General features: G+C 38.5%; 1 protein-coding gene across 1 annotated transcript in view; it reads right to left on the bottom strand.

Annotated features, from left to right (window-relative positions):
- The window catches only part of CLCN1 (chloride voltage-gated channel 1), a 2440475-nt gene extending 2420778 nt beyond the window's left edge, over positions 1-19697 (bottom strand). Inside the window, exon 1 of the mRNA XM_044079868.1 lies at positions 19237-19697. Coding sequence (XP_043935803.1) covers positions 19237-19425 — 189 coding nt within the window. The 5' untranslated portion in view covers positions 19426-19697. The remainder of the gene's footprint in view (positions 1-19236) is intronic.
- Positions 19698-20351: the final 654 nt, after the last annotated feature.

Genomic DNA, 20351 nt, shown 5'->3' with positions numbered 1-20351 from the left:
CCTCTTTTGTTTTTTCCTTGAGTATTGTCTGTTATGAGGTATTTTGGCTGCTGATGTTTTGGGCATGGTTTCATTTTTAGCCTTTTCTTTCTGGGCACCTGACATCTGGGGCAAGAAAAACTGGGGAAATGGCATCAGATGAGGTCTTATACCTTCCGGCGCATTGACGTCAGGATAAATGCGACCTCAGCTGGCGCCCGATCCAGACGTTGGGATTCTGGCCGATCGGGGGCTGCTGCTGGCAGGAAGAACCCTACAGTGATGACTGCAACAGTGAACACACTCTAACATCTACATTTATGGTAAGAGTACACAACTGTACTTTGCTAAGGCCTGAAACTCCTTGCTTGTATCCATCAAGTCTATATCTTCCATTGCATCTTTCAAAACCACTCTGAAAGACTTCCTAGCAAAACCTGGCTCTGTTCTTGCTCAAAACCAGGATAATCTATATCCCTAAAAGTGAATAAGTACCATTTCCTTCCTTATACCTCCTTACTCTCCCTTCTTCACTTACTTCCTTACTTCTATCTAATTTTTTTTCCTGACTTTCTCTCTAAATAAATCATGAGGCTGTTTTTCCCTCGCTTCATACTGCAGTTCCTGTTTGTATTAGACTAATTTACCTTTAATTTCACTACAAACTGTTGAAAACTTCTCTAAATATTAAATGATTGTCATATACCTTGTATCAATTTTTAACCAATATTTTTATGTCTAATTTGTTATAATTATTTTTTTGTTTTATTTTTGAAGACTGTAAAATTATTGTTAAAATATTTTGTAATAATATGGAGCTTTTCTCCCTGGGCCTCCACTGAAAATGGTCTTATACCCAGTCGGACTTTCCCGGTAATCAAACATAAATAAATAAATTTGTAACCACAGTTCTTTGCCATTTACAAAAAATATATATATATAAAGAAGCCTGTTAAATTTGTAATCCTTAGAAAATTAGGGTTATCAAACATCTAATTAACCAATATTCTTTCACCCCTAGTCATCTACGTAAATGGAATACTGACAAAATATCAACAGCTGCATTATATGTGCAAGTCTTTAACTGCAGGCACCACTTCAAAAATTGTACTTGAATATGTCCTATTAATATATTCCATCCAAAGGTGCTCCAAAGAGCCCAGACACGGTTTAACTACTTCTAATTACTGATTTTAAAGTGGCCTTTAAAAAGCTCATATTTCTAGCCTTTATAAAGATTTTAAAATACATTTAATAATGTTGAGAGCTTACAAATGCTGTCAATATGAACATCAGAAGTGGCAATTCTGTCAACGGTTGCTGTCATTCGGCTTTTCCCATTAGGGGTCGCCACAGTGGAACTCCAGTCCGCTAATGATTGGTAGTTGATTTTTACGTGCCGAGTTACCAGCCCTGATGCATAACTTTCAATGAAGGTATGCCCATTCACGCATGTCTTGATGCAGAAGACGCTCTAGCTGAGAATCAAACCGGACAGCATCTTACTGTGAGGAGACAACGCTACCGCAGCACCACCACCGCGGGTTCATGCTGTCAACTAAGAACTTGATAAGACATTACCACTGAATTTTAAACTGGATGTAAAATCTGAGTTAGCAAATGTAATTTGCGTTTTTTTTTTTATTTAATGGTGCATCATTAAACTGTAACCATTCTACATTTTACATTCTGATACAAAGCAACCTGCTGCTTATAGGTGTGCAAGCTTTTCATAACTGGGCATGGCAATTTAGTGCCATCTGTAACTTTTACCCTTCTAAGAAATCTGTGCTGCACACTAAATATATCTGTGGATTTAGTGCCAAGCCCTGACAGACTCGAATATTCATGCAACAAGCTTCTTTACATACTTCACTCAACTTTACCTGCTACTTTCTATCCCTGAGACAGCATATAATCCACTTACACATGTATGCACAGATCCCTAAATTTTCCACCTTATTAACAAATCCTAACATACCTTATGCAAAGCCTTCCTATACACCAACCATTGACATGTTGACGATTCTGCTAACATGTTACATTATACATCATTTACTGTATCATGGGTAAATATATAGACATATATAGAGAGGTAATACACTATAACAACCTGCATGATGTGGAAGAACAGTATTATAATGGAATAATCCATTTGATGCAAATAATTGTGTCATACACTCTATGTACATATATACAGACACACACACACACACACACACACACACACACACACACACACACACACACACACAAACACACACAGAGTCATGCACATTCCCTGAGTTTCAGAAAGGTACAGTGCAATGCAGAAGCCTTAGCTCAGAAGATTTCTACATCTTAGTAAGCATTTTGAACTCACAGACTGCTTTGATACTGAGGTTTTCCCATTATAGGAGCTTAAGCACAGACAGCAGTCTCTTAGCCAAAACTGCATGGTAATGCAGCAGTCTTGGGAAGTGGCAAATACACTCTCCACCTGGAAATGTCTGCAACTCCTGATTTTACTCTAGGAATAAAAAGGCACCACTAAAAAATCATGGAAGATTGCCCATTTACTTCTGTGGGAGTGCTTGTGGTGTAGGTACATTTAGTAAATTCATGGAGGTGGGAGGATCTTAATGTGTGTCTGGAGGGGTAACTGTGTGTGCTTGCCTGTAGGGGTATACATGAGTCTCCTTGAATGTTTGTGTGAGTTGTGGTCGACTGGGGGCTTATATAGAGAACTGAGAAGCTGGATATATGTGTGTGTGTGTGTGTGTGTGTGTGTGTGTGTGTGTGTGTGTGTGTGTGTGTGTGTGTGTGTGTGTGTGTGTGTGTGAACGTGTCTGAATGTGTGTTTGTCAGGGATGCCTTTGCTAATATGATGCATGAGCAGCTTGGCAGTACACTATCATAGTCAGGTCTGACAGCAAAAGTAAACAATTCAGAGACATGGTTATCAGCCAGCAATGAGAGTTTTTGCATTGTGGCCATGCCTGCTTCTGAATCATATTTTCTCACCATTATGCTTACTGACCAACCCACATTGGGCAATTAGTATGTGCACTGAGGATTTCACTGAATCCTAGTCATTATGTGGACACATACACACACACACACACACACACACACACACACACACACACACACACACACACACGCACACACGCACACACACACACACACACACACACACACACACACACACACACACACACACACATTATAATGCTGAAAGCTGGCCGTTTTTTTCATCTGATTATTTGTCTGAAATAAGATATTTCTTTAAATGCACTACAATTGATTAATCTAAATGAAGTGAAATACCAGTTAATCTAAGTATTCACTTTTATCAACTGTACATAACTGACAGATGCCACTAATGGTAACCAGATACATGTAAACCCTGTCTACTAAATGTTGAAAAATACTGCACAACGTATCACACTGCACTGGGGATGCGTGGCACTGGAAGAGGTTTACCTTTTCTCTTTTGCCTTTGCAGTACTTTGTACTGCATTGTCCTGTAAGTTCATATCTACGTTTTTCATTCTCCTTCCACCCTCAAGCATGATAAGTGTGTTTTGGTACATTTGCCTTTTTGACTTGTCATTTTTGGTTCACATGCCATGTGAGGTAATTATCATAATGGTTACAAGTTACAAATGTTTACACATCCATTATTTCTATTAAAGATTTGTGTGTTTTTAACTGATTTTCAGAAAGCTGGGGCAAAACCAACTTGGAGAATTACATACAAGTGCTAAGACACTGTAACATAACTTAGGTGTGCCCTTTATGTATACCTGAATAAACGTATGTGTATCCGTTATCCATATCTGAATACACTTAGGTGTAACCTTTATTCATCTCTGAATAAAGCATTAGATTTACTTAGGCTTGAATTCACACTCTACACCAGTAACCATATTCTTCTAAAAGAGGCTAAATTGTCTGAAAAGTTTCAGAAATACCGTAATAGGATTTTAATGAAGTCTAGTCCTCACTCAGCAAAAAGAAACATACTTAATTATGAAATGCAAGTAAGTAGTCTAACACCTCCCACAAACTCTTGTATCCAAACATAGGTCCTTAATACTTCTGCTGACAAGCTAATAAGCCATTTGTCATTTTAAATGTCAGAAGATTCATCTAGACAAAAACATTTAGTCAAAACCTACTGCTCAATGAAACTTTCTTTACAAAGCATTTTTTAGAGGTAAAATCTCCCCACCTCCTTATTTATATATTTCAACTCCACAGTCACAACAACACCTTTTCCCTGTGTTACACAACTCCTATTGTAGTGATTTGTTATGAAGAAAAGCAATCAGAAAGTACAAAACTAACTAATGAAACAAACAAATTGAATGTTTGTCCGTATATATATATATATATATATATATATATATATATATATATATATATATATATATATATACATACACACACACACTTCAGTATATTAGGCTACGTTCTTTAAAAGATCCTTGTCCAACATTTATCTTGTATGTTGATACCATAAGGGGCAAAGTTGTAAAACAACTTAAGGTATGTTGTAAAATGACCAATAATTTGACATCAGAGGCAAGAAAAACAATTGGAGTAAAAGTAATTATCTCTCACCTAGAATAAGCACTACTGGTATAGCCTTCCATTCTTCATTCTCCAGGCAATATTCATCGACTACAGACAGCAAAATAAGTTGTATTGCCTTATTTCTTTATTATATTCTAGGGAAAATTACTTCTTATCCTTACATAGAACTAACAGGTTCGGTATTACAGCACAAGACATCTTTTTACTTTATACTCTTCCTCATTTAATCATTGAACTTGGACCTCTGCCCACCACTAGCACAAACGTTGACAAAATCAGCTCATCATTAACCTCTGAGTGGGTTTACCATGAATAAGCATGTTTCTTTTTTCACTGACACATGATTATTTGACCCCAAAATATGAAAATATTGATAAAGACATAAGGAGAAACCTTGCATCTCTCATAAGGCAAGGAAGACTGGCTAACTGTACACTATCTCCCTCAGTGGATATACGTCAGGGCCATGCAGAGATGCCTAATATCTCATATCAATGTGTGTTTTTTTTCTTAGCCATAAAACCCTTATATAAAACGGTGAGGTAGGAGGAGGATTATGCTTTTCTGGGATGACAAATGTCTGCCTTAAATGTTTTTTGATACAAATGGTTGGTAAACAGTGGTATCTTCCTTTGAGTTTTACTTGAACATGGGACATACTTTTATCTAGAATTGCACCTGGTACTCAATCTTATAAATTTAGAGAGTGCTCTGCTCCCTTTGTAAATACACCTTTTCTCCCCACCTATCATGCAATACCTTGGACTGTATTATGGTGCAAGGCTCTCTGTGTATGCCCATAAGCTAAGATTTTTTTATAACACTGACTATGCTGCTTTGGTGAGCAAGGTCCGACATTAGTCACAAGGCTATCTGACCTTAATGATGTCAGTGAAGGTAGCCCTCCATGATAAAAATGGGTATAATACCAGTGGTTGTCCCCTTATTAAAATAACATGCAGTCCTATGCTTATGTCGAATTCATCAGTCTGTCTTTGATTTCATTTGGGCAGTAAGGCACACAAGCTTAGGCAGGATGGGTTGTACTTCAAAGTTAATACAGGGATATTAGCATCCTGCTACAGGTTTAATCAAACTGCACTTTCCTGTGTTGATATTATTGGGGGCATTCAAAAAGTACTTGAAAAAGATTTCTGGTCACATACAGAAGAGTACTAAAAGTGCTACTCTAGGGATGTTGGTTACAGTGGTGGGGAGAGGTGTGCAGGATGTGAGAGGAATCCCCGTTTGGAGCTCCACACAACTATTGACTTATTAGATCTTTGTTCTGTGGTGATCACTGGAAGGTTAACAGGATTTTTATGGTGAAGTATTTACAAAATGATATTATTAGGTCAATAGACCCTTTCATCTTATTTTATGGTGAAAAAGAATAGAATGGAAGACTTGCATGCACATGCAAGACCAAATGAATAAGATACAGAAAGTATGAGCTCAGATGGACAGTTATGAGGAGTCATCTATTTTAAGTTAATATTCCGGAGGCAGTAGATACTAATCGATTTACTTCAGAACAAAGTCATAGCCATGTCACTGTACTCAAGATGTAGGAAGCCTGAGGCCAATGGCCTGCTTCCTACAGATCAAAGTTTGATTCCCTCAGCCTCCATTGTCTAATGTATGACTCTGAGCAAGTCACTTAGCCAGACAATGATCCCAGGCCGAGTCATTGTCTAATGTATGAGTCTGAGCAAGTCACTTAGCCAGACAATGATCCCAGGCCGAGTCATTGTCTAATGTATTACTCTGAGCAAGTCACTTGGCCAGACAATGATCCCAGGCCGAGTCATTGTCTAATGTATGACTCTGAGCAAGTCACTTAGCCAAACAATGATCCCAGGCCGAGTCATTGTCTAATGTATGACTCTGAGCAAGTCACTTGGCCAGACAATGATCCCAGGCCGAGTCATTGTCTAATGTATGACTCTGAGCAAGTCACTTGGCCAGACAATGATCCCAGGCCGAGTCATTGTCTAATGTATGACTCTGAGCAAGTCACTTGGCCAGACAATGATCCCAGGCCGAGTCATTGTCTAATGTATGACTCTGAGCAAGTCACTTGGCCAGACAATGATCCCAGGCCGAGTCATTGTCTAATGTATTACTCTGAGCAAGTCACTTGGCCAGACAATGATCCCAGGCCGAGTCATTGTCTAATGTATGACTCTGAGCAAGTCACTTAGCCAGACAATGATCCCAGGCCGAGTCATTGTCTAATGTATGACTCTGAGCAAGTCACTTGGCCAGACAATGATCCCAGGCCGAGTCATTGTCTAATGTATGACTCTGAGCAAGTCACTTAGCCAGACAATGATCCCAGGCCGAGTCATTGTCTAATGTATGACTCTGAGCAAGTCACTTGGCCAGACAATGATCCCAGGCCGAGTCATTGTCTAATGTATGACTCTGAGCAAGTCACTTGGCCAGACAATGATCCCAGGCCGAGTCATTGTCTAATGTATGACTCTGAGCAAGTCACTTGGCCAGACAATGATCCCAGGCCGAGTCATTGTCTAATGTATGACTCTGAGCAAGTCACTTAGCCAGACAATGATCCCAGGCCGAGTCATTGTCTAATGTATTACTCTGAGCAAGTCACTTGGCCAGACAATGATCCCAGGCCGAGTCATTGTCTAATGTATGACTCTGAGCAAGTCACTTAGCCAGACAATGATCCCAGGCCAAGTCATTGTCTAATGTATTACTCTGAGCAAGTCACTTGGCCAGACAATGATCCCAGGCCGAGTCATTGTCTAATGTATGACTCTGAGCAAGTCACTTGGCCAGACAATGATCCCAGGCCGAGTCATTGTCTAATGTATGACTCTGAGCAAGTCACTTAGCCAGACAATGATCCCAGGCCGAGTCATTGTCTAATGTATGACTCTGAGCAAGTCACTTGGCCAGACAATGATCCCAGGCCGAGTCATTGTCTAATGTATGACTCTGAGCAAGTCACTTAGCCAGACAATGATCCCAGGCCGAGTCATTGTCTAATGTATGACTCTGAGCAAGTCACTTGGCCAGACAATGATCCCAGGCCGAGTCATTGTCTAATGTATGACTCTGAGCAAGTCACTTAGCCAGACAATGATCCCAGGCCGAGTCATTGTCTAATGTATGACTCTGAGCAAGTCACTTGGCCAGACAATGATCCCAGGCCGAGTCATTGTCTAATGTATGACTCTGAGCAAGTCACTTGGCCAGACAATGATCCCAGGCCGAGTCATTGTCTAATGTATGACTCTGAGCAAGTCACTTGGCCAGACAATGATCCCAGGCCGAGTCATTGTCTAATGTATGACTCTGAGCAAGTCACTTAGCCAGACAATGATCCCAGGCCAAGTCATTGTCTAATGTATTACTCTGAGCAAGTCACTTGGCCAGACAATGATCCCAGGCCGAGTCATTGTCTAATGTATGACTCTGAGCAAGTCACTTAGCCAGACAATGATCCCAGGCCGAGTCATTGTCTAATGTATGACTCTGAGCAAGTCACTTGGCCAGACAATGATCCCAGGCCGAGTCATTGTCTAATGTATGACTCTGAGCAAGTCACTTGGCCAGACAATGATCCCAGGCCGAGTCATTGTCTAATGTATGACTCTGAGCAAGTCACTTGGCCAGACAATGATCCCAGGCCGAGTCATTGTCTAATGTATGACTCTGAGCAAGTCACTTGGCCAGACAATGATCCCAGGCCGAGTCATTGTCTAATGTATGACTCTGAGCAAGTCACTTAGCCAGACAATGATCCCAGGCCGAGTCATTGTCTAATGTATTACTCTGAGCAAGTCACTTGGCCAGACAATGATCCCAGGCCGAGTCATTGTCTAATGTATGACTCTGAGCAAGTCACTTAGCCAGACAATGATCCCAGGCCAAGTCATTGTCTAATGTATGACTCTGAGCAAGTCACTTGGCCAGACAATGATCCCAGGCCGAGTCATTGTCTAATGTATGACTCTGAGCAAGTCACTTAGCCAGACAATGATCCCAGGCCGAGTCATTGTCTAATGTATGACTCTGAGCAAGTCACTTAGCCAGACAATGATCCCAGGCCGAGTCATTGTCTAATGTATTACTCTGAGCAAGTCACTTGGCCAGACAATGATCCCAGGCCGAGTCATTGTCTAATGTATGACTCTGAGCAAGTCACTTGGCCAGACAATGATCCCAGGCCGAGTCATTGTCTAATGTATGACTCTGAGCAAGTCACTTAGCCAGACAATGATCCCAGGCCGAGTCATTGTCTAATGTATGACTCTGAGCAAGTCACTTGGCCAGACAATGATCCCAGGCCGAGTCATTGTCTAATGTATGACTCTGAGCAAGTCACTTGGCCAGACAATGATCCCAGGCCGAGTCATTGTCTAATGTATGACTCTGAGCAAGTCACTTGGCCAGACAATGATCCCAGGCCGAGTCATTGTCTAATGTATGACTCTGAGCAAGTCACTTAGCCAGACAATGATCCCAGGCCAAGTCATTGTCTAATGTATTACTCTGAGCAAGTCACTTGGCCAGACAATAATCCCAGGCCGAGTCATTGTCTAATGTATTACTCTGAGCAAGTCACTTAGCCAGACAATGATCCCAGGCCGAGTCATTGTCTAATGTATGACTCTGAGCAAGTCACTTGGCCAGACAATGATCCCAGGCCGAGTCATTGTCTAATGTATGACTCTGAGCAAGTCACTTGGCCAGACAATGATCCCAGGCCGAGTCATTGTCTAATGTATGACTCTGAGCAAGTCACTTAGCCAGACAATGATCCCAGGCCAAGTCATTGTCTAATGTATGACTCTGAGCAAGTCACTTGGCCAGACAATGATCCCAGGCCGAGTCATTGTCTAATGTATGACTCTGAGCAAGTCACTTGGCCAGACAATGATCCCAGGCCGAGTCATTGTCTAATGTATGACTCTGAGCAAGTCACTTAGCCAGACAATGATCCCAGGCCGAGTCATTGTCTAATGTATTACTCTGAGCAAGTCACTTGGCCAGACAATGATCCCAGGCCGAGTCATTGTCTAATGTATGACTCTGAGCAAGTCACTTAGCCAGACAATGATCCCAGGCCGAGTCATTGTCTAATGTATGACTCTGAGCAAGTCAGTTAGCCAGACAATGATCCCAGGCCGAGTCTGAAAACGATCCATGCAGATCAGTGTTTTACTCCTGTTAACAAATACAGATAAACAAACAAATAAACAAACCATTCACACTGGATGCAGTCCTGCCAACAGTATTTAGGGAACAGTGAGTAGCAGTAATAACTGTGATACATAGACATGCAAATTAACTAACATGTCTCCTTGGAACGTTATTTGCTGCTGCTTGAATTGTTTCCAGGCAGAGATGCATATTCACTGGGCAGTGTTATATGATTGCGACAAACCTCACTGGGATTAAGATATCTTATCTTTATTAACAACGTTCATTTAACAGATGAAATAGTTAATGAATTTGAACTTTTTACAGAATTAGAGAAATCGGGGAAGATAATGAAGACTGCAGTTAAATTACGGGGGTAGGATGGAAATTAAAATAACATATTGAAGAAAACCTTCTGGAGAGACTTTATGGCCTTTCGCCAGCAAGACTTGAGTAAACCATAAACCACCTTGAGCATTTTGCTAGATACTTTAGTAATTTATTTAGTATATCTGTTTCTATATGGGAAACTGAAGGATGTGCAGTTCTGAGCTGATAATAGAAAATAATTAGAGTATTTTCTATGTTTCTTTGTAAATGCATATAGTGAGATATATATTTAGTCTTTTGATTAATACTAAAACAAATGTTTTCTGATACTTATAAAAAAATCTCATACTGTACCTGATCAAGACTGATCAAGTCTGACAGTTCAGTCTAATAAGCAAAACTGAAGTGCATTAGAAAACAAACTGGAAGTAATAGTTTTAGAATGCATAGGGTGTACTTGCTTCATCTATTCAGCTTATCCATTTTATGTTTGCAGAAATTAGTTACAGGGTAATCTGTCATGTGCAAAGCTCCTGCTGACTATGTTAAACAGGACTGACTGTAACATATAATTAAAAATAGTGATGATGATGGAAAGAAATCCTAGATGAAAAAATACAGCAATATTGTCTAGGAAGTATATTTGGTGGAAACTGCATTCACAGTAATGACCTGGCTAGCACTGTGCTTTATATGCATATCACCTAGCTATGTAGCATGTGAATTCTGACCAGCAGCTGTTAGCCAGCGGATGCAAGGCAGCAAGGAAACTTGCAGAGGTAAGCACTAGGCTCCAGAATGGATACATGAATTCACAAAATGGAGTGAGCACATACAGGGAGTTCCATTTTCACAGAGCTGTTTCCTGTGAGCTATTAAAAGGCAGGAGTCTACAAAAAGAAAGTCAAGATTACCATGCTTAAAAATCATTAGGTCTGAGTGGGATCATTTGCTATAGCCTAACAACTCCCTTCTAACAGGCACATACATATGTCAGTGTTTATACCACATATGTACGTCTACATTTTATAATCTGCATTTTACTTCTTCTTAACAAGCAGATGAAGTAATCTTGCACTTGTAAAATGGACAAAAATATGAGAAATGCAGCTTGATATAAACGAAAGAGACAATTTGCATTCACAGTGTTTGTTATACCTAGTTTGTGAATGAAACATAAGATAATGCAAACTGGAGTTTGAAGCTTAAGATACATACAGATTTATTAGAGCATTCATAAAGATAACATGATATGTATACCTTCATGTACATTTTGTTGTAACCTTTTTGTATTCAAAAACATTCCTGACACAGTGCTGCATAGTGTTCTAGCATGAAGGCATGCATCACTGCATGCTAATGAGGCAGTCAGGGGCAAAAGCATATGCTAGTTAGCAGTGGGCTCTTTCTCTTGCAAAGTAACCAATTTATTGATGACTCAAAAAAAGTTTTATAGAAAACTGGGAAATAAGGTGAAAGGAATTGAAAGACCACCAAAAAAGAAGAAACAGATAAATTTTGGAGAAGTATCTATGAAGGTCCTGTGGAACATAACAAAGATGCTAAATGGATAGAAGAAGTAAAAGAAAGAATAAGAAGCTTAAAGGTACAGGATATAAAATGAGATGAAATAACAGCCAGAGAGATTGAAACAAAGTTAAGAAAAGCCTCTAACTGGAAAACCTCTGGCCCAGATGCAGTACCTAACTTTTGGTTAAAAGTATTAACTGCATGAAGATTTAGTCATGAGGAAGAAATATTTATATGTGCACCCCGAACAGATATCACCCTGTCTAACAACTGGCAAAACAATGCTCCTACATAAGAGTGATCTGCAAGCTACCCTAAAAATTATAGACCAATAACTTGCCTTCCGACAACATACAAACTATACACAGGAATTGATACAGACAGAGTTTACAGTCATTCAGAAGAAAGCTCAGTTATGGCAGCAGAACAAAAGGGCAATAAAGGAACGTGATGTGGAACAAAGGATCATTTGTTGTTAAATAAAGCCATAGTGTAGAACTGTAAAAAGGGGAAGAATCTAAGTATGTCATGGATTGACTACAAAAAAGCATTTGATAGTATCCCACATTCATGGATAAAAGAGTGCTTAAAAATGTATAAGATACACCCTACGCTGATCAGCTACATTACAGCGACCATGAAACAGTAGCAGACCAGTTTACAATTAAGCCATGATAACGATGCAGTAGTGCAGCGGTAGCATTGTCACTTCACAGTAAGAGGTTCTCTGGTTTGATTCTTGGCTGGGGTGCCTTCTGTGTGGAGTCTCCATGTCCTCCCTGCATTCGTCTGGGTTTCCTCCGAGTACTCCGGTTTCCTCCTATGTTACAAAGACATGCATTTGGAGCATTTCTCTCTGGGCCTCTGCTGAAAATTGGCTTTGTTCCAAGTCAGACTTTCCTGGTAAACAAATATAAAATAAATAAAATAAAGAAAAGATTATTATCCCAGGGATAAAAATTCAAAGGGGGATCTTCCAGACTGACTCTCTGTCACCGTTGCTATTCTGCCTTGCCATTAACCCATAAAGCTGTTTACTTAACAAGTTAGGCCATGGCTATAATTTGACTCCTAGAAAACAACAAAGTGTAAAGACATCTCATCTTCTCTTTGTCAGTGATTTAAAACTGTATAGCTCATCAGATGAGGAACTGAAAGCACAGCTGCAGGATGCTAAAACTTTTTCAGATGATATTAGAATGTGATTTGGTCTTCATAAATGTGCAAAAGCAACCTTTAAAGCAGGAAAACTGCAGCACCAGGAAAACACCAGTTTGGGATAAGAATGTGATATAAAAGAACTTGAGCATGAAGGAGTGTATAAATATTAGGGGAATTAATGATGGATCAACAATAAAACATGAACAAATGTGAATAAAACTTAGTAAGGAATACTTTAGAAGACTTAAATTAATTCTGAAAACAGAGTTGACATCTAGGAACAAAAATCCAAGCTATAAACCAATTTGCTCTTCCTGTCCTAACTTACAGTTTTGGAGTAATTGACTGGCCCCAAAATGTGTTGGATAGATTAAACAGGAAAACAAGAAGGATGCTTCATGCTCACTAAATGATTTATAATAATCAGGGTATACCAACATTATATATTCCCTATTCTGAAAGAAGGATAGGCCTCCCCTCCTTGAAATTGACTACATATATAGATCAGCAATCGTGGGACTCCACACATATCTGCTGACCTCACAAGACCAAAATGTAGTGAAAGTTTTGAAACATGAGGAGAATAAATCTAAGATGATTTCTCTGCTTAATTTAGCAGAAGCATATTGGCATCAAGCAGGAATGGAAATCAAACCAGAAGTAGATAAAAATCAGGCAGCAACTGAATGTGCCAAAAAACAAAAGAAAGAACATAAGGTGAAGGACCAGATAAGAAGGCAAGAAATGTGAAAAACGCATAAATATACTGTAGTTGCAAGTATAGAAAACTTCTGGAAGAACCTCATGGTGCTCAGGAATGAATACAGAAATGGTTAAGGAAAAGTGAATTGAAACCAAGAGATGAAAGGTTAATATTGGCAGCCCAAGACAGTGGGCTACATGCACGCTGGTTTACAAAGTCCATTGAACATGTGGGAGAAACAGACAAATCTAGGTTTTGTAAAACCGAATTGGAAACAGTCGCACACCTTGTTGCTGGCTGTGACATACTAATGGCAGAAGGACTGTATACTGAAAGGCATAACAATGTAGCAAGACTGCTGCACTGGGGATTGTGCAAACATTATGACACTGAAGTGCTGAAAAACACTGGAAACATGAGCCACAAAGCATCATAGAAAATGATGAAATTTGTATTACAATGGATCACCCATTACCAATAGTTCAAAAGATAAATCCTAGAAAACCAGATATAGTGGTCCAAGAAAAGAAGGCAAAAGTAGCATTGATCATTGAAATTGCCAGAACCCGTGACCACAGTGTCTTGCGTACAGAGAGACGCAAAGTCATAAAATATCAACATTTGCAGGTAGAAATGTGGAAATGTGGAAGAAAGATACCCAGGTAGTTCCAATAGTAGTAGGAGCAACAGGTCTTAAAAAAAAAGAATCCACAATAGTATTTAGATATGCTACCAATACATGTAACTCCATACGAATTGCAGAAGGAGTCATTACTGGGCACACTGTGGGTGCTGCGGAGAGCATTTTTAGCTGACATCAAAGATTGAAACAATACTAATTTCATGAACTTTAATCTTTTGACTTAGGAATGGGATCCATTCCCTTCATGGTATTAGAAACCCAAAAGATTTGGAGAAATTAAAGCGAGAAAGCACTTAAACTATTATAGGGATTGGGTGTCAGGGGAACACTAGCTACCAGGCATATTAGATACATGCTGAAATCGCACTTCAAATAGTACAGAAATCTGGAATGGGGTAGTGCAATGGCCACCAGGGAAACTACAATTGTGACATAACTGCACTTCAGCAAATACAGGTATTGGGGTGGGGGAATTACAAAACAGAGGGAGAGCAGATAAGTTAGGGAAAGATACAGGGGATTGTGATGCCTGTGTGTGTGTGTGTGTGTGTGTGTGTGTGTGTGTGTGTGTGTGTGTGTGTGTGTGTGTGTGTGTGTGTGTGTGTGTGTGTGTATGTGTGTGTGTTTGAATGTATACTTCTTTGTGTGGGAGAGTGACTATTAGGAATGTCAACGTCTGAATGAGCAGCAGTTAAATTCCATGACATGCAGATCAGCAGTGAGTCACATTGCTAACTGCAATTCAGAGACATGCATATTTGCCAATAATTAGGTCTTTCCTCATTATAGCTAACATGTCTCTGAGTCACAAAATAGCACTTTGTGGGAGCAGGGCATTATGCATTCTCGGGTTAGTCTTTACTGCTTGCTAATATGTAGCCCAAGACTTAAAGACACACACACACACAGACAGACAGACAGACAGACAGATAGATAGATAGATAGATAGATAGATAGATAGATAGATAGATAGATAGATAGATAGATATAGCTAGATAGATAATATCCTAATAAAATTTACAATTTTAACTGGATGTACAGAAATTCAGAGATGGAACTACAGGCTTTTGTACATCCAGTTAATGGGTTTAAATTTGAACCAAAGTTCTATGCAGATTGTACTTTTTCCCACTTCGTTTCTCTGGTCTGGTGCAAAGATTGCATGTGTTTTTATGTAGGGAAGATGGAATGTTCCTTTAAAGAGCATATTTTAGAACATCTAGGGTATATATGAAGTAGGGACCCCACTAGTACGCTCTACAAGCATGTGTGATAATATTGGACATAGGTTTGGATTTCTTGTTTTACAAATAATTGGTATTGATAAGAGAGGGGGAATTTTAGGAAATAAATTGGAATTAGCTGAGACTAAATGGATAGTTAGACTTATGGCACATAGAGCACCAGTTTTGAATGGATGTGTACCTTTAAAGCCTGTTTTGAAGGCATGTCCTTTAAATCATTGAAGTCTTTAATTCAATTATTGTTTTATTGAATGTTCTATTTAAATGGTTAGTTTGTGGTCTTGTTTTATGGTCTGATGAAGTGCAGTGTATCTGTATGAAAGCGTTTACCTTTGGTTTAATAAATTAAATATTTTAAACCGTGCTTGGCTGCCTTATTTGCTTTTGTTACTTACATAGTAGTGTTCATCTTAGTTGCAATGATTCCTGAAAACCATTCATATAGATGACACAGAAAGCAGAATTGCTAGAAATTAAAAACCCCACAGTTGTTATTGCAATCCGATGCAGGATTCCCTTCATCATTGCCAGCACCATTTCTTTGATGTCAGCATGTAGTCTGTCATTTGTAGGTATACATAAATACATACATACAATATCAGCATACCTCTCAACCTCTTAGAGCAAGGAATCTGGACAAAGCCACAGATAATGGGGGGACAAAGGTCCAAAATAGAATAGGAATGCTTTTCAAATATTGCTTTTACAAACCTGGAAAGCTGAAAAACGTATTTTGCATTAGCATGAATTTTTCTGAAGGTTGTGAAGTCTGAAACTCGACTGTCCACCATTATTTTCTGACTTTAGACCTCAGTCATTTGCCAGAAAAAACACAATTTTATGAGAAATAGACCAAAAATACAAGGCACAAATCTGGGCATGCTGAGAATATCTGGACAGTTGAGAAGTATGACTATCAGAGGTTTACATTTTGGGTGTAAAAAGACGCTGAGAAAAATATAGTCTGTTCAAAATGCCACAAAATAAAATTCAGAAAGATGGGTAAATTGTGGTTTGTGCTTTTGTGTTCTCTATTTGAAATGCTATCAAAATATGAAGCAGCCCTAAAAGCTAACCTCTGCATATCACCCATTTACTTGTTTCCTCCTGCCCAGCTCATGAACATTTCACTTGAGGTGCATTCATTTTCAAAGGATGCTTTACAAGTACAAAGTGTCACCAAGCTCTGCTCAGCTATGGGCTAATTTCATTATTCCTAGTATCCCTGTGTAGGCAGCCATATTCCAGCTCTGCTTAGAAAACAAAATATAGCAGATCTTTGTAAGAAAATATTATCTAAAAAATTATGCATCAAAAATGAATGAAAGAAAGACCTAAGGATAGTGAGACAGAGAACAAAATAATAAAGAAATTATAGAAATGTATTAGAAATTGTAAATACAATTGAAATGTACAAGTTACCATCAGTAAGTACCACAGATGTATACGCTTATTCCATGACTCTGCTTCATACATTATTTTATGGTTCTATATTTATGACTCTGGTTCATGATTATTGTAATTCTGGAGCTTTTCTTCCTGGCCGTCTGTTGAAAAGCAATTCCAAGCCCAGTCTTACTTTTCCAGTAAATAAATGTAAATAAAACAGATAAACCTAAAATAAATAAAGTACACAACATACAGTATAGCCAGGGCAAAAAAGATCGTCTTTATTTTCTTACTAGTAATTCTATGCACTGTCATTTATCCCAGGGAATGTCAAATTTATTTTAATTTTAATATCAGCATATTTTCCATGAATGATAAAAGTGTATGAAAAATAGAAGATATTCATTGCCTGCCTAATTCTTTTTATTAACTATCCTTTTTGTCTAACAGAAGTGCTAGCAAAGCATAAATGGAATATGAATCAGACAAAGCTGTTTTTTTTAATTCCTACATATCCATTACAAACAAACTTGCCATGTGTACTTTTTGAATTTTTTCCTCAGCCTTCACTGTGAATGGACTCTGCCCAGTTGGACTTTTCCCAGAAGACAAAACAAATAAAATGAATGCATTTTTATTCAAGACCTGACAAATAACATTTAACTAAAAAATAACTAACAGAACAATGAAGCATTTAACTGAAAGACCAGATGACTCAGAAAATGCAGAGGATATTCTTCCACTGAGCAAGTGAAGTGATAAGGGCATATCTGGAATACCATTGGTCGGATCCCAAAAGAATTGCTCTCAATATAATACACCACAGTAAGTCACTTACATAGAAAAAAGGTCTTTTGGAAATAGGGCACATACTTTTTTCTTTCGGTTATAAAATGAAAGGACGTTTGTCTGGTAATTTCTTATTTGTTAGCCAAGTACAGCCATATGAAATAAGTGCATCTTCTTAGGAGTGACCTAGGAGAAATGAGTGGTTAAACAGCCTGTTCACTTATATTGTAAGGAAAGTGGACCGTGAGAATCAGACCCGGGAATACAAGATAAAACCCATTAAACTATATAGTGTTAGCAGAATTATGAAGGGAATGGAAGGCTAGAACATCAGGCAATATTCAGAATGACAGGTGTATATACACACACTGCAAGAGATAAGAATGAAACCAGTGATATGATGATGATGATGATGATGATAACTGTGTGGTCACATGGTCAGGGAGTAGGTGGGAGGGCAGCCATGGAAGGAATAGGGAATATTATATAGTTGGAAGGATGGTGATTTAAGGCTGGAAAATATTGGGGGCATTGAAGCACATTACCAAAAGACAGTAGTAGTGAACAAGTTAACAGAGGGGCTTTTGGGATGCATGGGACAATGAAAAAAGAGAAGAGGGAACAACTGCATTCGGGAACACGGAGGAAGTACAAATAGTGCAAAGCACTTCTTCTCTTATCACATTTGTATATATCTATGCACATGACATCTAATGCAGTTTTTCCTCTTCTATATTTACCATTTTCAGAGTGTTGTGATACACACCAGGCAAGATTATTTGGATAAACAACTGGTTAAAATTTACAAGGCATTCTGTCCACTGTATTGCATCTGATTATTCCCCGGAGTAGTTTAAGATTTCCCCAAAGAGACAGATTTTCTTGCATTTATTGGGTAAACAAGGAATTTTTTTAAGTTATCAGATCTGACTACTGAACCAACAAAAAATCACAACTCAAGTCATAGTGATAACAGCATCAAAAATATATGATAAAGAGTGATCAAAATAAAGCAGAAAAAATGAAATATAAAGTTTGCAACAATAACATTTGCTTATTGCCATTCTATATTTCTAATATGCAATATCTAAGCCAAGGTAAGCTATTTGTGATCATTTAGCAGTGAATATGACATTTGTTCTTCACCTGCACTCCTGCAGTTATAAAGTATGACCATATCACCTCTCCCTCGTAAACTTGTAAACTCCATGTATAAAATCAACCTTATTTATATCTCAAGCAGACAAGACACCTCAAACAGAACATTAGAAAGGGAAACAAAGAAAGAAGGAAAAGGAAGAGACGAAGGATATAAGGGAAGAAACGATGAATTAGTGCCATATATATTTCATATTCACAGCTACAAATAATAAACTGTAAAGTAATGACTCCACATTCATATTCCAGGCCTACTCTAGACTTAACTTCCTGTTGTACTGATAGTACTGTTCATGAACATTTTTATTTTTTCTGCCTCTTATGCCATCATAACCGAATTGAAAAAAAAAACTTTCTGAATGATCAAAAAAAAAAATAGATTTAGAGCAGTGAATGATTTTTAACCTGATAAGACAAACAGTGTCAAAATCATTTATGATACCATAAAATGGGAGGTTATGACACACTATAGATCACAATGTAAACAGTGATGTAATAACTTTGTTTGACTGATAACCCCACTGAAGTTTCCTGTAACCCTAAATATTTACCTGGCAGTGGTTGTCCATGCTATCAGACTGCAATGAGATGGAATCTCCGTGCATATGATGTCCATTCTTTCGCTCACATGTGAAACTCACCCTCTTTTGTTGCAGGGTACACTTGTCCTGAGGAGAAATGCTACTGGATTGACATTGCCTCTCTTCCAAGCTAGCCCCTCTGTACATGGCGTTATCCATTACTTTTCAGGGATCTGAGCCTAGCGTGCTGGTCCCTGGAGTCCAATGAGATATACGTTTCCCTTGTCCCTCATTAGTAAACTAAGCAGTATTTATCTATGCCACCACTTTTGGGATCTGTTTCTCCTTAACATTTTCTTTCTGTTGTAAACTCTCTTCCACTCACTTTCTCTTCTTTTATCTGTTTCTGTTTCTTGTGCTGTTGCAGCCTTTTGCTTTATTTATTTATTTTTGTCCCACTGCTCTACGAATCTTTTCACTTGCAGTGTAGAAAGAGCTGCTGAGCTGGGACTGTTCTGCATAAATTATTTTTGGCAACATATATCACATGATCTAGTCTACAGGAGTGAACCTTTCAACCAGCTAAGTGTATTAAAGTTCAGAAGATTAAATGTCAGGTGTGGGGAGGGAAGGAGAGATGGGGGTTTGCTGAGGGACTTCGATTTGGAAGATACTTGGATAAGCACTTCAGAAGAGCCTATAGGTTTACTGTTTGCATACCAGTAGTTCATCTAGCAGCAAGACTGACTTGTGATTAGAAAGATCGGATGGCCTTAGGATCTAATCGTATACTACGCACTTTTGAGTAAAGTCCACTTTCACTGCATGCCCAGGATACAGTGGCAAGTCAAAAAACCTGTGACAGTTTGGAAATTTGGAAATTATTCTCTTCTGATCACTTTTGAGTTACTTAGTCAACTTGTACAGCTATTATAAATGATGCACACACACACACACACACACATATATATATATATATATATATATATATATATATATATATATATATATCTTCTATGCATACACACACACACACACACACACACACATATATATATATATATATATATATATATATGTGTGTGTTTACTAAACAACCGACAACTTGCGAGACTAAGAAGATAAGCTTTAATAAAATAACTTAA

The sequence above is a fragment of the Protopterus annectens genome, chromosome 8.part0 (genome assembly GCF_019279795.1).
Source record: "Protopterus annectens isolate FY-2018-M chromosome 8.part0, PAN1.0, whole genome shotgun sequence".
Lineage (NCBI taxonomy): Eukaryota > Metazoa > Chordata > Ceratodontiformes > Protopteridae > Protopterus > Protopterus annectens.
Note: the sequence above shows the minus strand (reverse complement) of the source record. Positions and strands in the feature narration are given on the sequence as shown.